Source organism: Desmodus rotundus, chromosome 6 (assembly GCF_022682495.2).
Source record: "Desmodus rotundus isolate HL8 chromosome 6, HLdesRot8A.1, whole genome shotgun sequence".
Taxonomy (NCBI): Eukaryota; Metazoa; Chordata; class Mammalia; order Chiroptera; family Phyllostomidae; genus Desmodus; species Desmodus rotundus.
Genome location: NC_071392.1, coordinates 29,954,297 through 29,973,139, shown reverse-complemented (window position 1 = coordinate 29,973,139; position 18,843 = coordinate 29,954,297). Strand labels below are relative to the sequence as shown.

At 41.0% G+C, this 18,843-nt stretch overlaps 1 protein-coding gene across 1 annotated transcript; it reads left to right on the top strand.

Annotated features, from left to right (window-relative positions):
- The first annotated feature begins 226 nt into the window (after positions 1–226).
- On the top strand, positions 227–4,656 carry GNG11 (G protein subunit gamma 11). The gene is made up of 2 exons (XM_024577243.4): positions 227–680; positions 4,225–4,656. Exons 1-2 carry the CDS (start codon positions 585–587, stop codon positions 4,348–4,350), a joined length of 222 nt encoding a protein of 73 aa, XP_024433011.2. The 5' UTR covers positions 227–584; the 3' UTR covers positions 4,351–4,656.
- The last annotated feature ends 14,187 nt before the right edge of the window (positions 4,657–18,843 follow it).

The window sequence follows — 18,843 nt, the reverse complement described above, 5'->3', positions numbered from 1 at the left end:
TGCTGTATATTTTTGAAACTCTTGGAGAAGTGACGGGTCGTTATTTCCTGCTGGGTAGTGTCCTCATTTTCTTTCTTTATAAACAAAACCCGGATACGACTTGGGAAAGGAAAATAAAGGGGGGGGGGGTGCGAGAAGTAAAACTTTTGATATTTCTCCAGGGAAGTGGGCTAGCGCAATTCCCAACTCTTGGGCCCCAGCCCAGGCCGGTCCCCCGTGGGCGTGGCTGGGTCGGGAGCCGGGCACAGGGCCAACATCCTCACGGGAGATCCAGCAGCGCTTTTCAGGGTCCTTGGACTGAACCCTCCCCGGGATACCTGGAATGGGCCTCCCGGAGTTGTGGGAACTCGCGGCAGATCAGGGATTTTAAGATCCTGGGCTGCTGGGCAGGGCTGGCCTAAGGGGCAGGTCCGGAGGCGGCTGAGCGCTCTGGACGCTGGGGACCACCGCGGGGAGGCGGTCCCATCCTGCGCCCGCGGGCGGGGTGCGCAGGCACAGCAGTTATTTTGGGACGCGCCCTGGTTCGCTCCATTTCCAGCCGCTCCACTTCCACAGCTGCCCCTGGGCCCAGTTCTGGGGCGAAGATGCCGGCCCTGCACATCGAAGATTTGCCAGAAAAGGAAAAGCTGAAGATGGAAGTTGAGCAACTTCGCAAAGAAGTGAAGTTGCAGAGACAACAGGTAAGTTGGCTATCCCAGAATATTTCCTTCTCTGAAATAAACCAGGGCCAGCTTTTCCTGGTTTGCTGCAGTAAAACAAGTTGTTTTTGTTGTTGTTTTGTTTTGTTTTCGCCGCTTCTCTTAAAGTAGGGCTTTGGTGGTGCCTGGGAACTGCCAGTTGACCCGGGAAGTCATAGGAGGTGAAAGAGAGAGGTCTGATCAGTAATTTCAAGCCAAATGTCAGAACATCTGAAGAGCCCAGACTGGGGGAAACGGACGAGAAATTTTGCTTGCTCTTACACACTTGGTATTAAAAATCAGGCTGTAGGGAAAAGGCACATGGCTACTTAGTTCCTTCATCTTTTTCATTATGGGAAGAATGGTACCTGAACCTTTTTTTAAATTACAACTTAAAGTCTTTTTTAAAAAATTAATTTAATTTTATTGTTGTTCAAGTACAATTGTCTCCATTTTCCCCGCCACCACTTTCCCCCACCCCACTCACCCTCACCTCCCACCCTCAGCCCTACCATTTAAAGTCTGGAATTACAATATACCTAGTTTTAAATTTCACCACAGCCCTCCAGAGGGGTATAATGAACAGTCCACTGGGGCTTGGAAGCAAAATATTGCAATTTCTGTGTTTATTTGTAAATCTCATCCCTTTGTAATTTCCAGCTTATGTTTTATAAGTAATGGATGAATACAGTAGGATCTATTTATTTATAAATAATTACACATGTACTGAGGCACATATGAAAATTCTTTTTAGTGATCATGATGAAAAATTGTGGAGACCACCAAAGTGGATTACAAATTACTCCAGTGTTCAGAGGTCTCCACTGAGATTTGTTGGAGGTTTTGTAATTTTTTACTTTACTTTCTTACCAGTAATAGGACCCTTTGTTTCTTCCTTTCTTCCTTAATGAGGCAACCTGTAGTTTGGGAATAGGTTTTTGGATAGTTGTTTGTTTTTTTTAAGGGAAAAGATCCAGTCCTTTCTCAACAACAAGATAATTTAAACTGATTTTATTTCTCTGTGGTTTTAACTGGAAAAATTAAGAGAAAACAATGGAAACGAAGTAGGTATGGTAAAAATGCTCACTTAAGTTCCTGCTATAGTGATGGTCTGTTCAGGACAAGAGTCTTGTACTCAGGATGCACATTTTGAGTGATGTTTGGAAGATGAAGGCTTTTTTGAGTTTTATTCTTGATCCATTTCTTTTCTCAGATATTTAACCTGGTACTTCCAAATCCCTACTTTTTCTAGATTTTGGAGTGCAAAGTCCTTTCTGTCCATGTTGAAAGTTGTCGTAGCTTTAAAAATACTGCTGTGTTTAAAGGGAAAAAACAAAGTTATGGGACCCAATGAACATGCTGGTTGCTTGAAACTTTAAGGAACCATCCACTCTGTGGACAGTAGCGCCCAGCAGTAGAGCATGTGCTGGCTACTTAGTTTTTTCACACAGGGGACCTTAGAGGTTACCTCTTACACAGAGTTGCATTTGCTGAAGTAAAGCGTTATCTGCACAGTTGGAACATTTTAGTATTTGTATGGCTATGCAGAACTTACAGGGGAAAATGGAGACAAATATCTTCCAATTATTTAAAGCTGCAAATTAGAAATTGGGGAAGGCCTGGGTGTAGCTGACTGAAAATATCCTTCATTAGCTGGTCCTCCCTGCCAGTTCCCCAACATCCATATCTAGGACACACCCCGCTGGATAGGCTTTCCAACTTCAGTAATTCCAACTGTCTGCCAGAGGGAGAGAAAATTTCATGGATAGCCTTAGAGGAAAGAGGGAGAAGCATCAAAGTCCTCCTAATAACATTCAAACATTTTATAATGCCCTTCGAATTACAGAGTGTTGGTGCTAGACAAACACTACGGCTCTTAGAGATCATTCAACCCTCTTACTTATAAGAATAAAAACAAACAAACAAAAAGCAAACCCTCAATCCCAATGAGGCTAACTAGCTCCTCATTTAAGGCCCCAGAGCTAACGATAGGGCAGTTAATAAAACACAGCCTGGTGCCCCAAGCCCGGTCCTTGTTCTGTGGATCAGGTGTCCATGTCTGAGCTGTGTGCTCGGCTCAGGCCAAGGACACAGAATTCACAGGCTGGATTCTGGCCCCAGCTAATTGTTGTTCAAACATATCCTCTTGGTCATGGAAGGAAGTACTGCAGAGGAGTACTTTGGAGGTTACAAATCTCTTTGGAAACCTAATGAAGAAGCCTTGTTAGGAACAGACACAATTTAGAGGAACTTGAATCTTACCCATAAATTTCTCTGGGGCCACAAACCCCCATTGTGGATACTCACGTCACCACTTCTGAGAATCCACTTCAAGCTCACACATTCTGCACATCAGCAGTGATGGAGAATGAGTGTTACCTGAGAGAATGGTAGTTGAGATTTTATTTTGCCACATTTTAAGCCAGATAATGACATCACCTAGTTGTAAATTGTAAATCAGCGGCCTCCATGCTGGTGTGCGAGGAGTCTTTTGGGGTATGGGAATAAAGTATTAAACTTCCTATTTTGGGCTTGTTTAAAATCTCCACTTTTAAATAATTTCTAGGTTAAGTTTCATGATTATGAATGTATTGACCTAGTAGCATATGCACTTATAAGTAAATGATTATACATGTTTTGGAATATGCATGCAAACATGTTTTAGCAGGTCACTGTTTAAATAGTTGAAGGTTACTAATCTAGATTACCAATTTAGTGCAAACATTTTTGCCTAGTTTTAAGTGGTTTCCACTGGAATTTGCTGGAGTTTTCACTTCTAATTTCTTACTAGTAATGGAGGTCTTCATTAAGACATGAATCCATTTTTTTTTTTTTTACTCACTCTTGCAACCTCTCTCTCTCTTAAGGATAGACTTTTTAAAGAAACTGTTTAATCCTTTCTCCATTTCAGACAAAGTTTAAAATGATGACATATACACAAGAGTCTCAGATTAGCATAATAAGCCTCAGCTACAGCTTTTATGATGGTCTTTGCCCTGGAACCACTAAGGGGAAAGCAGTCTGAGAAGACAGACAGAATCGGACAACTGGGCACGTTCAGCCTTCCCAGAGTCAGACTTCCTCCGCCACTTCTGTCACTTTGTGAAATTGCAGGACGTGGCACACAACCCTAGTAGGTGAGAATTTTGGCAGGATACATCCCAAGACATTAGGGAATTTACTACCGTATCTGTTCATTGGCAAGGGAAATTGAAAGCAGGGTCTGGTTGAGTTCCTAAAATACTGCGGACACGTCATAACTGTGTTTTAGCAGAGGAAGGAAATCATGTGAGGCACAATGGATAGAAATTGCTGAGGGTAATTTATTTAATACAGTGACTTTCAAACTTGGTGACCCTGACCATAGTTAGAAATGCGTTTTACATAGATTGCCTCATTTATTAAATTATATATGCTCCATGCTACAGTCTTAATATTTTTCAGCCTCATTGTAAGTTCTGGTCATACCAAGTTATATTAATTTCACTAGAAGCTGGTGATAGAGTTTGAACAATGCTGACCTAATTCATTTTGTTTCCCCCTTAAGGTGTCTAAATGTTCTGAAGAAATAAAAAACTACATTGAAGAACGTTCTGGAGAGGATCCTCTGGTGAAAGGAATTCCAGAAGACAAGAACCCATTTAAAGAAAAAGGCAGCTGCATTATTTCATAAATAACTCTGGAGAGAAATATTATCTATGGTGGAAGAACTATCTTGTTTTAGTTTTCTGAAGTAAAACCGGCATGCTTTTTAAAGAAGGAAAAGCTAAATTTAAAGCGGACTTTCTCAAGCACTTATATAGATATGGTTTCGTATTGTATAAAAGCTATATGCTTCTCATCTCACTGTCCACCCTTTTTAAGAGGGCAGAGAGTATCAAATATACAATTATGGAAATAAGGACATTACTTGTGCATGACTCACCTCTTTCAGTATACTGCTTGATGCCTCAAATAAAGTTTTATCTCTGGAAAATAAGCGTTGTCCATTTAAGAAGGCTTTTTTTTTTTTTTTGCATTCGCTTTTGTATTTCTCCCCCTAAGTGTTGGGTGTTTGGGACATGGATCAAAAGATTAGGCGTTTGATGGATCAGGTCTGCAGTGCAGTTCTCTCTGCTTCAGGAGTTTGACATCACTGAGTTCTGACTCCTGGGGTGTTTTCCATCTAACGTTAACTATTGCGGAACTGAGACGGTAGAAGCCCCAGTGTTGGCAGGAGTCAGATGATCCCAGTCAGGAAGGAACGAGGCCAAACCACATCTGCGTTAGCGCTTCCTCGGTTTATCACCGCACAGATCTTGTTCAAAGTCTTGCTGCCTTGGCGGCCTTGGGAAAGTGAGGGGGTTGGCGATCAGGAGGAGTACTCCTCGGGGCCAGCTCTGTATGTTAACCCCATGGGAGCTGCATCTCCCACGTGATTTCCAGGCCTTGGGCGCAGCGACCCTCCAGTGGTGGGACTTTGGCACTTGGCTCTGCACCCACTCCTGCTAGCCTTTTCCAGAGTGCCTGGGCCAAGCATGTGTCTTTTCCTTCTCTTCCAAAGGGACCAGTTAATCTTTTACCCACTTCTAAAATTAACTTGCTTTTTTCCTCATTGACTTGTAGGAATTATTCATATATTCTGATTATTCGTCCTTTGTTGTTAATAGGAGTTGCAAATACCTTTGCCCAATCTGTGGCTTAACTGTGCGCTGCGCATCACAGCTGCAGTGGTTTTAGCCAGAGTTCGTGGTCTGCTCTCATCCTTTATGGAGGCACCTGCAGGTTGGACCTCAAAGAAAGAAACCTTTCTTTCTTTGAGAATTTTCCACCTCTTTTTCTGATTTTTGGGTGCAAATTGCTCCAAGTTTGAACCAAAAGACGAGCAAAACCCTTGCAAATTAGCTTAGTTCAAATGGGCTTAGTTACTCACTCACCCTGCAATTTTAAATGGGGAACCAGAAGCCCAGGTTTCTCCTTGATTAGGCCGTTCGCCTGCTCATATGCATAGGTGTACCTCATCCAGCCAGAGAGGTGCCTGTGGCTTCTAGCAGCTTCCTAAAGTATATCAGCACCCTCACGCCGGAACTACTTTCCTCTTTCCCTCTCTGCAAAAGAACAGGATACCCTGGCATTTGAAAGAGCAGGTTATAGCAAACTGAGAGCAAGGGCTATTTCCTTCAGTTTCCTGCCTTTTACCAGTGCTGACGTCAATTGGAATTACTGAGAGCCTCAGGATAATTTTAGCCCAAAGTATGATCTACTCCAAGGTAAGTTTTAAGGACTGTAGAGGTGTGCATATTTTCTCCAACAGCTGTAGAACAATTAGTAGTTGGGATGTATTGCCACTGTTAGTCATTTAAAATTTAGGTGGCATGGGATTTCTGTACCTTAGTGCTTCTTGAGTTTTACTTGAATGAGCTGCTCCATTTCTTTCAAGTCATAAAGTTTCTTTCTGTTGCATGAGAAAACAAACATCGATTCCGGGTCTTGGTAACGCGGATTCAATCATGTGCTTCCTTCATGGAGGGCCAGGTCGATACATTTATCCCCTAACTTTTTGAGAACTGTGAATTTCGAGGCTGTACCCTGAATCACCATTAGCCACATTCAGCTCTCCATTCACATGCACCTCCAAGTCCTAGCCTTTGCTTTTCAGGTGCTTTCAACCACATGACAAATTCGCCACTTCTGGTTTTTCCTTATTAAATAGCCAATCTTGTAGATGTTTTTACGAAACCTAATTTTATCCTTTTTCTTACTGTTTCATCATAGTCACTAGGCAAACCTATAGAAGCGTAATAAAATCCTTTTGATTTTCTGCTAAAAATGTATTAGATTACATTAGGAAAAATGAAAAATATAGTAATTATACATTTGGATATATTATAAAAGCAACCTTTGGTAGGTGGGAATGTAAGTACAATTTAAACCACGTGTTGAGTTACTTCCTTGTGTGCACGGTAGTTGTGCAATTGTTTGGTAACTGATAAAAATATTACTGTTTTGGGTATTGAGACTTAGATTCTATGAACGTATTAAATTTTTTTCTTTTTCATTACTTTTTATGATTTGCAACATTTAGCAGACATATTTTTAATTGTATTTTTTCCCATTACCTTTTATTTCCCTTGTATTATATACCCTGTCCGCCCTTCAATCGCCACACTGTTGTCCATGACCACGAGCCCTTCTTCCCTTTTGCTGGATCCCTGCACCCCCGATTTACTCCCCCACAGCTGTCATCCTGCACTCATAATAAATTAGCAAAATTTGCTTTACTCTTTCTAGGCAGAATCTACAGTATAAGCTCACCCATAGTTGGAGTTTTAAGGAAGTTTATTTTGTGTGTTCCATGCAAACTGATATCTCATTATTATGTAAATTTGCATTTTCTTGATGTCCTGTGATATTTGCAGTCAGATTTCATGTACTTTCGACCACCTTCACCCATTTCACCCACCTCCAACTCCCTGCCTGGGGCAACCGCCGCTCTGTATCTAGGAGTTTGGTTTTCTTTTCTCTTTTTCTTCTGTTTAGATTCCACAGATAAATCACACAGTATTTGTCTTTTTCTGTCTGACTTAATTAGCTTAGCATAATGCCTTCAAAGTCATTCATGTTGTTGCAATGGCAAGATTTCTTCCTTTTGTTATGGCTGAATTTTATACACACACACACACACACATCGCATCACATTTTCTTCATTCCATCTCTGAAAAGATGTTTAGGTTGTTTCCCTATCTTTATTGTTGTAAATAATGCTGCAGTGGCCATGGAGGCACGTTTATCTTTTCAAGTTAGTGTTTTTATTTTCTTCTCATAAATTCTCAGATCTGCTGCATCACCTGGCAGTTCTATTTTTAATTTTTTTGAGGAAACTTTGTGCTGTTTTCCATATCACCGCACCAATTTATGTTCCTCGCAACAGTGCACGAAGATTCTCTTTTCTCCAACTCCTCACCAATGCTTGTTATTTCTTGTCCTTTTAATAATAGCCATAAGGGCCATAATAACATAATCTAATAATATAATAGCTATAGCAGGTGTGAGGTGATATCTCATTGTGGTTTTGATTTGCATATCCCTGACAATTAGTGATATTAGGCAACTTTTTAATATACCTATTTGCATCTGCTTATATTTGTTTAAGGAAACATTGGAAAATTATAAAGGAAACTAATAAAATTGCTACCTGTTAGGGCCAGTGTTGGGTATAACCAGGTAGGAAAGAATGAGATTGAGATTTCTCATTGTATATTTTTCTGTAAAGTTTTAATTTTTGGACCCTGGACATATATTATCTGGTTTTAAATCTAAATTAATTTAAAAATAAAAGATAGAAGCAAAATTTAAATTGCTATTTTTAGGCATTAGAAAGGAAGTATATTTTGGTAGTAGCGTCCTATGAATCAGAAATAAGTTTATAAAGTCACCATGATTTGACAAATAGTATATTTCGATCTGTTAGGCTTATCCTGTCAGGTAAGACAAAGACGTTGAATCAGTAGCAGTTATATTTCACTATTATCCCCTCTAATCTTGGAAGGATGAAAATCCTGGAGAAATAAGCCCCTATTTTGAATATATCAGTCTACAAAGCAACGGCTACTGAGAAGGTGTGTTTGATTGAATAGAGGAGTGGGATGGTGGCAGAATGAAAGTGCTCGGGAGCTCTCCTGTTAGGATGAGCCCAGATACCCTACTCTGTGCATGGGGCTGTCCTACCGGGAAGACCATTCAACAACGAAAATATGTGGAGCTCCCTGTATGGACTAGGCACTCGTTCATCTTAAAGGATATAGAGGTGGATTAGACAAAGTCCTTGACATCATGGAATTTATAGAAATTATAATTAATCAGATATTAGTGGAAATTATTGAGTATATTATGACATATAAGTTAGGATAAATAAGAAAGTATTTTTTTGATGATGATGATGATGATGATGATGATAATGATAGCTTCTACATATGAAGTGCTTAACATTTGTCTGGCCCTGGAGTAAGCTTTTTACTTAGATTATGTCTTTCAGTTCTCATGAGTACCTTATGTATTGGAGAAATAACTTACACAAAGTCATATAGCTGGTGTAACTGGCAAAATAGAGACTGTGCCTTAAACACTACGCAGTACTACCTCTCTTGTAGAAGCCAACACACATGCAGAGTTAAAAGAACTATTAGCTCAACAAATTTCTGAAGTGGCTTTCGGCGTAGGTAAAATAGGCAAGCTACTATAGCCTCAGAAATTTTGAGCCCTGGTGTATGAGAAAGAGCTTTATAGTAGCATATCTTAGCTGTTTATATTTGTTGCTTGTGGGGGGGGTCCACCCACAGCCCGCCCCCCGCCCCCCCACCCCCGGCCACCACAGATGAGAATAAGTCTACTAAGACATGATCTGCTTGGGGAGGAAAGGTGGCCAAACTCTCTCAAACGAGAAGGGCCAGGAGCCTGTTCCTCAATAGGCTTTTATTGGGTTTCTTTGCATAGGAATTCAGGGAATACAAGTAAACCTTATCAATCATTGTTAGGCAGTAATGATCAAACAATAGATAACACTCAAAAGACTATGAGGGCTTATTTAGAGTCAGGGTCGCTTAGCTAAAGGGCCATAAAACTTTGGGGAAATAAACTTCATGCTTGGACCCTTATCATTTAAATTGAGGGTATTAGCAAAGCAGATTTCACAGGATTTTATGCATTTGTTCTTAGGCCTGATTGCCCGGGGGGAACTGTTCTTTCCAGCACAGGGCTGCACCCACCTCCGGCATTGTTTCGGGCTTAAATCAGGCAGGGGAATTAAGGCAACCAAGAGATTAGGAGACTTCTTGCAGACAGAATGAGGACTCAGGCTATGTCAAAGCCGAGGGGCGAGGGTCCATTACCCCCTTTTTCTATAGCCCTCAAGTCCTTCCCTGAGAGCTCCCTCATGACCATGCCTGTCTTAGGTCGTCCCTCCCTTGAGGAATCTTACCTGTCATTGGCTAACTGGTCATCCACTCAGGGGCCAGGCAGGGTGAAGTAAAGGGGGCAGAGGCAGTGCCCCTACCAGGGAGATAAGCTTTGTCTCCTTAGTGGCTTATGATCCCAAAGTCCCTCACTCAGCCTTAGACATGAGGGATTACAGCTTCTGAAACCAGGCAGGGAGGTTCCCAACAGGTGCTTGGTTGATTTTCTATAATCACAGCCTGATATAACAATTTTCACCTATACCAGATGGGTGAAGTTTGCTGTGTTAATAAAAATCATATCACAACTCTAACTTATTATAACACCAATGAACTTTAATTATGTATCAAATAGTTTCACTCATTTGCTAAATAACAGAACCAGAATTTCATCTGTTAGAAGGTACATGAATGACAGCAGAATGCCCAGAAGAAATAAAGCAGACTCTGTAAGGACTTTCTTGAAAATATCAAAACTACTAAGTGACGGTCAGCCCTAGCGAATTGCCTAAAGGTACTAAACAATCTTTTCTAATAAGTGATTAAACTCAGTGTCTGTAGAAAGTGAAATGTTTTATGTCATAAGTGTAGCCATAGGCTTTAGCTGTGTCATCTAAGCCTTTTCTCATAGTCAGCCTGAGGTGCGTGAAGTCAGGGGCCTGCACCACGGAGTTGGTTTGGGAATTATGGGCCTGACTCTCTAGGCTATGAATAGAACACCTTAAATTCAGAAAACATCCTCATGTATTGGCATTGACCAATATTTATCTATGAACACCTTCAAATCCCCTTTGGAAGTAATCAGATGAAGTAGAAATACATGAAAAACGTACCCGTTCTGCAGAATCAGTGTGTTCACTCACTGTCACAGCTCCGTTTGGTGCTGTGCGGGGAACTGAAGAACGGGAGTTTGTGTTGCCTTACTGAGTGTTTTGAAGCAGCATTAAGAAAGCCTATGCATCTCGATCTAAGAGAGAAAGAGTGAAGAAGAGAGAAACATTTAAACCTACATTAATCAATTTGAAAACATAATCTAAAAACTAATATATAGTTCAGCGATTACTTAAAACATTCAAAGGCCATTGCGGCTAAATGCTTCCTCGTTAGAACTAAAGTTAAGTGTTGATGAATAACATCATCACCACATGGTGTGCGTGCTCTTTAATTGCCAGTGTCCAGGCTTGCCCTTTCTCTTTGTTTAAATTAATCTTTGAAAAATTGTTTGCGGTTGGGTTTTCAGCTGATTTTTATTTTTATATATTATTTTAATATAAAAGCAGATATAGAGTAGAGTGGACTCATATTTATTCATGTTTGGGTTCTTCAATTTGGGGCAGGGAAAAATTTAGACGTTTACAAAGCATCTGTTTTACTTTGACTCAACAACAGCCTGTGGACATGGCCGTTGGTGAGCAAGTCCAGCCAGTGCTCTTACTCATTCTGGGAACTGGCGGTTGAAACCAACTGTAGTGACGTTAATCAAGTCCGATGAATTAAACCAATTTTATGTACAAAGTATAAGTGAATTAATAAGTGAATTAAGTGTTTGAGAAATGCTAGGGTAATAAGTGAACAAACAATTCAAGTAAGATTAGGACATTTTCTACCTTTTTTTAATGGGAATATTTCATGGAAGGAAATACAGTAGCTTAAGTGAAAGAAAAGAATTTGTGAAATACTATGTTAAAAAGGAGAAATTTCACTTACTGAGAATAGTTTGGCAGACCAAGAAAGCATTTATCAAATTTCTGTAACAAGATCAGAGGAAACCCATAGGTGATGGGTCTACTGTCTTTGGTAAAAAGTCTTTGAAATGCTTTTCTAACTGTTGTGGGTAATAGACTACCCCAGATTCAAGACTTAGGACAATTTATGTGTAATTGTTTGTGAGTCTGCCAGTCAGTGTATCTGGGACTGGCTCTGCTGATCTTGGCTGGTTTCCTGATTCCTCTACAGTCCCCTGATGGGTCGGTTAGAGGCTGATTGGTTAGCTGGGTGTTGGCTAGGAGTTGTCTGGGGTGAAGTTGGAGACTGGGTTATATGCCTTTCATGTTTTATCAGTCTTGCCTGGAGTTGTTCTCCTAGTGCGGCAGGGTTCTCAGAACAAGTGGAAGCAGATAAGATACCTTATGGCCTGGGGAAATAACCAGAACACCATGCCTTTCACTGCATTCAATTGTACAAAGCAAGACATAAGACCAACCCTGATTCAAAAGGAAGGGAAATAGATGCCCCCTCTAGAGTGACCGAGCTGCAAAGTCACATGACAAAGGTCATAGATACAAAGAAGAGTGGCAAATTGGGCACATTTTATATCCTATCCACATTATTGGATGAGGATTTTGGTTTCAACCTTAGGCAGTAGAAGCCAATAGGAATAAGCTAGAGATGTGTAAGTAAAGATCCATCAGGATAAACCAGAAGATTCCGATGCTAAAGGCAAACTCAGGATGGTCAGGACACAGACAGTAATTCACAAAGGTGGTCAGGGGACTGGGCATTAGGACCTGATGGGAGAAGAGAAGCATCAAGATGAATGTGAGAGTTCCAGTGACTTGACAAACCTTCGCAACCAGTATGGCAAAGCCGAATTGTACCTAAGAGAAAAGGAACAGCCTCTTGAAAATTAATTTGACTATCTCAGTTTGTAGAGCCCTTAATGTCTGGAAAGCAGGAGACTGCAGGTTCTTATAGGTCCCTTTCACATCTTGTAGCTGCAGGTCCTGCAGCTGGATTGCCTCTCCATGCCGGGCTCGTTTTCAATAGAGCCAGACTGCCTGAAGCCATGAACTTTTATTTCTGTGCCCAACACTGGTCAGTCAGTCTGGTGAGGGTAAAAGCTATCATAAGCCAGTCCTGTCAGTATTTCAGAAACCAATAACATTGTCCTGCTCCTAACTGGCCCTCTGGGGCAGCCTGCATTTTTTTTTTTCCCTAGTCTTTTCCTAGTGTTCTGCCTTAGATGGCTGAGGTGAGAGAGATGTCCAGAGAATTTGGGTTTGCTATTTAATTGATTCCTTGCCTCCCAGATTTGTTCTTGTTTTAATTCCTTTGAACGTTCTGTCTGAATTTGGACTTTGGAGGGACTCCTGTTGGTATTTCTCACAGTGTATGTCTGTGTGGAAAGTTTTTTTTTGTGTGTGGTACAGTACATTTTTCTTTTTCCTTAATCCTAATCAGTATTTGTCAGGCTTCAGATTTCTTTCACTATGCCAGAAGTTTCTCACAAAATTCCTCTTACTATGGTATAATGGAAAGGGTGCAGGTTATCTGGGAGGGAAGGGTCTTGCGAATACATTTTGATTAATGCATAACACAAGCACAAGCCTGAGCACGCGCATCTCATAAGCTTAAAGTCTTATGCAGCCTCGGTGCAGCCATTGACTCTGTAGCTGACCCTGGAAATACATGACTCTTTCATCCTTTTTAGAAGGACATTTCCCAAAACAAAACTAGAGAGTCTCTTTCACAACATCCTCTTGGGAGCTTGGAATCTAAAATTTGTTTCATTAGCATTAGTATAAACTAAAAAAAAAAAGGTTGGCAAAAGGTTATACATTTGTCATAAATTGGAAGAGATATAGGCAACTTTATAAATGTTATTTTCCTGGGGTCATAAATCATAATGATTCACTAGATCAGGGGTTGTCAAAATCTATAAAGAGCTAAATAGTAAATGTTTTAGTCTCTGCAGGCTGTGTGTCTCTGTGGTAACTGCTCCAATACGAGCGCAGCCACAGACAACAAAGTACATAAACAAATGGGTATAGCTGTGTTCCAATGAAACTGTTGTTATAAAAAGCAGCAGCAGGTTGGATTAGGCTCACAGGGCCCTGCTGTAGATCAGTGTTTTCAAACTGAATGTGAGAACCCATTAGTGGTCAAGTTAGTGGAACGTTACCAATATTTTTAATAAAAACCAAATAAGCTAAAATATCGGCATACCTTCCAGATAGTAAGAGGGTATTTGTCTTATAAAACATGTATGTGTTCAAGTCAACATGTAAAATTCATTGTTTTGTCAGGTCCAATCAGTAAAATTGGAAGCTGCTGGTCTAGAGTATAAGAGCTGAGAGTCCGACTTTTGATGGTGTATATAGTAAAGAATTTAACCTGGTCCGAAGAGAGGTCTGGCCTTTCCCTACCCTTTGAAGGTCCTGCCTGATAAGAATGTCTTTAGCTACATGAGGACTTTGGACCATGTCAGAAAGTATTGCATTGTGACTTATGGTGAGTCTTTGAGTCATGTGGTAATGGCTTGACCTCTGCAGATGCTGGAGACTGAGGCCAGCCTTGTGGGCAGCTGACATGGAGTCTAAGTCAAGACTTTGCATATCAAGGCTTCAGTGCGTTTCCCTGCTTGGCCATACTCCATGCATACTGCAACATTGTTCCCAGGAGAGTAGTGTTGTCCATGACACCACTGGAAGAGGGCAACTGAAAACTCGCCTGGAAATTTCCTGGACTCTGCTCTGTGCATCATTTCCCTTGGCTGATTTTATAGCTGTAACGAACTATCATGGGTAGCAAAACAGCTTTCAGTGAGTTCTGTGAGTCGTTCTAGTAAATTACTGACTCTGAGGGTGGTCTCGGGGACCTCTAAACTCACAGTTGGCAACAGAAGTGAGGGATATTTGGGAGACTGTGTCCTTTTAACTTCTAAGATGAGGAAGCCACATGGGCTGGGAGGATTTATTAAGGTTATGCAGAAAAAAAAGTAGCAAAGCCACAATGAGAGTATCGGGTATGTAGTCTCCTTATTTACAAGGTTTTCCTACTCCTGTACCTACTCCTGCTTCTTGCTAACATTTGTTGAGTTTATCTTTGTGCCATGGGCCTTTGTAAATGTTAACTTATTTTATCTTTACAAGGACCCTAAAAAACTTAGACTAGGATTATTGCCATTTTACTGTGACAAAACTTAGGTTTGGATAGTTAGGTTAATTTCCCAGGTGATAAAAGCAGGATTTGAAGGCAGAGTCTGATTCCACTAAATATTGTTTTCTTGGATGTTGCTTTCTTGTATGTTACTTAATATTGTTTTCCTAGATAGTGTACATTCCATTCTTGAGAAAAGCGGATTTTAATTTCTTTCATGCAAAGCCATCAGGTTATCTGATATATATATGTGTGTGTATATATATATGTGTATATATATATATATATGTATATATATATATATATACACACACACACACACACAACAAAGAATTACATCATATACATCTTTTGCATTCCCCTCAGCAAATAGCATAGTTAACCCTTAGTAAACAGAAGTTGATGATGGATGAGGATAAAATACATAACGTACTGGGTCAGAATCCCATATACCTTCTTGATTTTCCACATTGTTGACACACTGGTTTTCTGCTGTATCTTTTCTTCCTCTTTCTCCTCTCTCTTCTCTTTCCTCTTCTCTTTCCCCCTCCTCCCCCTCCTCCTCCTCCTCCTCCTCTTCCTCTTCCTCTCCCTCTCCTCTTCTCCTCCTTCTTCTTTTTCTTCTCCTTCTCCTCTTCCTTCTCCTCCCTCTTTCTTCTTCTTCTTCTCCTTCTTCTATTTTTCCCTTCTTCTTTTCAAAACCTGCATAGACTAATCTCAGCCTCCCATATTTCTTAAAACCTGAGTTAAGCTAAAAGTGCAGTTGAATGGAGTTTTGGTTGGACTTTGCTTAGATAGATTTTTGCCATAATCCTTCTCTAACAGAGTGTTTTTTTATTGCTATTTACTGCACAATGGAATCCAAATTTATCTCTTTTTTCAGACACTTAGGGTCAGGATATCTGAGATTAAGATGCAGTGGAAAACTAGGCACTATATAATACCTGCATTATTTATAATGTACCTAAAACTGACTCAAAAGACTGTTCTATCTAATTTATAATTCAGGCCACTAAAGCTTTCTAAAGAAAAATCTTGCTTTTGAATCTTGTTTTCTCCTTTTGAAATGTATTTGTTTTCTTTTTCCAACCCTGATTACAGATATAGATGAGGAGGTTGACTCTTTCATTTATGAGTGGGAACAAGAATGACGTTTATCTGCTCCTCATGCGTTCAATATTCTAGAAAAAGCTGGATTTGGGGAGATGAATAAACCAATAAGCAATTGATAAATCTAACACCAATAGCGACTTCTAATTCTATGGCCCTTTGTTTTCTGCGCCTCAGCCCCTTACTTCCTTTGATCCTGAGAGGTAGGCAATAGAAGTATTAAACCTCATGTAATATTGTGATTTATATTAAGAAATATATATTTGGACTTTGTCCCCACCCAGTTCTGGCACAGAGCTCTTAAAACCTTTGGAATTTCCTAAGTGGGGAGAGCCACAAAAGTGTCTTTTGTTATGTTAATGACGTGAATTAGCCTGTACCTAAGCATGGGGCTGGTTGCCAGGAGAATCTATCCTGTGATTACTGTGTTGAAACGTTCAGTTCCGTCCACCGACTTCTGGGGAGGAAAAAGGGGCTGGAGGTTGGATCAGTTGCCAATAGACAATGATTTCATCAGTCATGCTTACGTAATGAAGCCTCCATAAAATCCCAAAAGTTCATGCTGGTTGCTTTTGCCTTCCTCTCTCCTTGGATGTGGTCACTCGCTAACATTGCTTCTTCCTTGATGACATCAGAGACCTGGAATACACCCTTTCCCCTAATCTCCTGCCAACTTCTAAAATAATGAGATTATAATTGAACGACAACAAAAAAACCCCCGAGAGGTTCAGCTGCCTGTCACCACAAAAGCCAAACTTGTCGGTCAGATGCCGGTACAAAAGAAAAGAAGTTTGATTCGGGCGCTGTGCAAACTGGGAGAATGGCAGAATCCTATCTCCTTTTTCTGCCATGGAAAAAGTCTAACCATGTCCTTGGCAAGGCCGTGACAAAAGCCAGTGTCCAGAGTTCCTGCTCCAGTTTGAAGTACAGTCCTTTGGAGCCTGCAGGTGGCTGCTAAACAGTCTTAGGCCCCATCCAGGTAGGTTAGCTTGTTTCCAGCCTCTGTGCATTTCAGGTTCCCTCCTGGAGCCTGCATGTCGAACTGCACAGCCATGGGCCATGCAGTTGCCAGGGCTGTGTGGTCACATGCTCCCCAGCAAGAGAACGCACAAATGCACCAATGAGTGCATAACCAGGTAGGCAAGAGAGGAGAGAGAGGTTCCTTCCTGGAGGCCACGGGCCACATGGCTGCTAAGGAAAGAACAGGTCAGTGCACCGACTGAGTGCAGGTCTGAAGCCAGGGACCTTTTTGTTCCCTTGCAATTACATTAACTTGGGTGTGGGACAGACCAGGTGCCTTCTCAAAATGACCAATCAAATTCCCAAACTTACCTGCACTTTGGGTGGGTCCACCTCCCAACCACTCCTTTCTTTCCCCAGGCTAGACTGACAGGCCTTTGTGTTCCAGCACCTCTCTCTGAACCATTTTGACTTCCATGGTACACTTGCCTGCCTTCCCCTGGTCACACCCTCAATCTGGTACCACGGTTGGTAGAGGGAGGGCTGATTTTCTCGCCCTTCTAGCCAGCCCTTCACGTGGTCAGTGTAAGCACATCCGCTGCACTCTGACTGACTATATTATGGTAATAAGATGACCCATAACAACTCAACCTTAGAATTTCTCAAGCTCCTTAACCCAGGTGATTACCATAGCAGTTTTTCTCACCCTGCCGTTCCATTACGCTGTGTTAATTTATGCTGTGCTATTTAAAGTGTTAAAATGCTAGCATTTTGGAAAGTATAGTAATAATTGGGGATATTAATAATTTCTAGCTTGAGCTATGCTCAGAGATTATTAAAAATGTGAACAAAATCACAGTAAACTTTTTAATGCAAAATGAATCTATGGCATTGGCAGCCAATATTATGGTCGCTCTTAAGTGTGTGGTGTGACTAAAGGGGATAGGAAAGGGCTTCTGGGATGCGGGTGATGTTTTAGTGTTGGGTGAGGTCCCTCGTTATATAGTTGTGTTTACTTAGTGAAAATTTTTTGTGTTTATACTGTTACGGTATAAAGGCTTTTTGCTACATATAGAAGATATTCACACTTTTATTATCCCCTTTGAAGCTATCTAATGATATTATTCTGTTTCAATTCTAATTTCCCAGGTTATGAGCTGAGCATCTCATGTTTTAGTCATTTTTAGTTCCCCCAAAGGCCAGTTTGTCCCACACTTTCTGAGGCCCATGATAAGATCTTTAAAATCATGTGTGCATGTCGGGCAGGGACAATGGAGAATAGCAGCGTGTGTGGTAGGGATTTCAGGAGTAGAAGACAGTAATGAAAGGTTGGAGGTCATTATCTTGTGCAATTCCCGGACCATCTCAGCAGGCTGATTACTGATGCTCTTCACTCTCCTTCGCTTCTTATTCTGAGCCCGACAAATTGTCAGGGGCCTGACCCCTGCTGCTCTTAGATGATTTATTTAAACCAGGACTTTTTTTTCCTGGATCATCTGAGCCAGAAGGTCAAAAGCACTTCAGGCCTGGACCCTGACCCTCTTTCAGGGGGAGCAGCACTCTGGGGCAGAATGTAGAACATAATGGCAACCACTTCCTGCTTTGTGATAAATTACCAACTTAAATATCAAAATATTAGTGTTGTCCATTTTTGCTTTAGCATTGCAGTTGCTGCTGTATTTCATTATCTTCTCTTTCTCTTTACTTTTGTCTGCACTGTTTCAACTTAAAAGTCTTTCTTCTTCAATAATAAACTTGTGAATCTTCTAAGCCTTTACTTCTCCTTCTCACTTGTATAAATTCTGATTTATACACATCCTCCTTCATAGTCTTTCCACTTTCCCTAATTTTTCTCCACATTCTGACTTTCTTTGCCGCCCTCCAGCCAGGACCAGGTAGCCAGCATCTTAACACCATACTTGTCAGATAATTTCACAACGTCCTTGAAGAGTTTGGCAAAATCAATCAGCTCTCTTGCTGTTATGTCCTGTGGGAAGCCAAGTCCTGTGTGTGAATTCCTGAGACTTCCTTTCTCAAGGTCACCTCTAGTTCTGAATCAGCCCACTCACACATCATCTCCTGCCACTATTCTCTTCTCTGAGTCTTTTCTTCATTTCCCAAAAGCCCTTCTCCCAAGGCACTTCTCCAGCAAATATTATTTACTTGGGTGAAGAGGAGTTGACAAGGCAAAAGAGGAAGCAAACTGGAGTTGAGTGTGTTGTCTCCGGTGCCGTCATCCAGGCCTCCTTCTGTCCACACCTTGCTATGCAGTCCTCCTTCAGCATTTC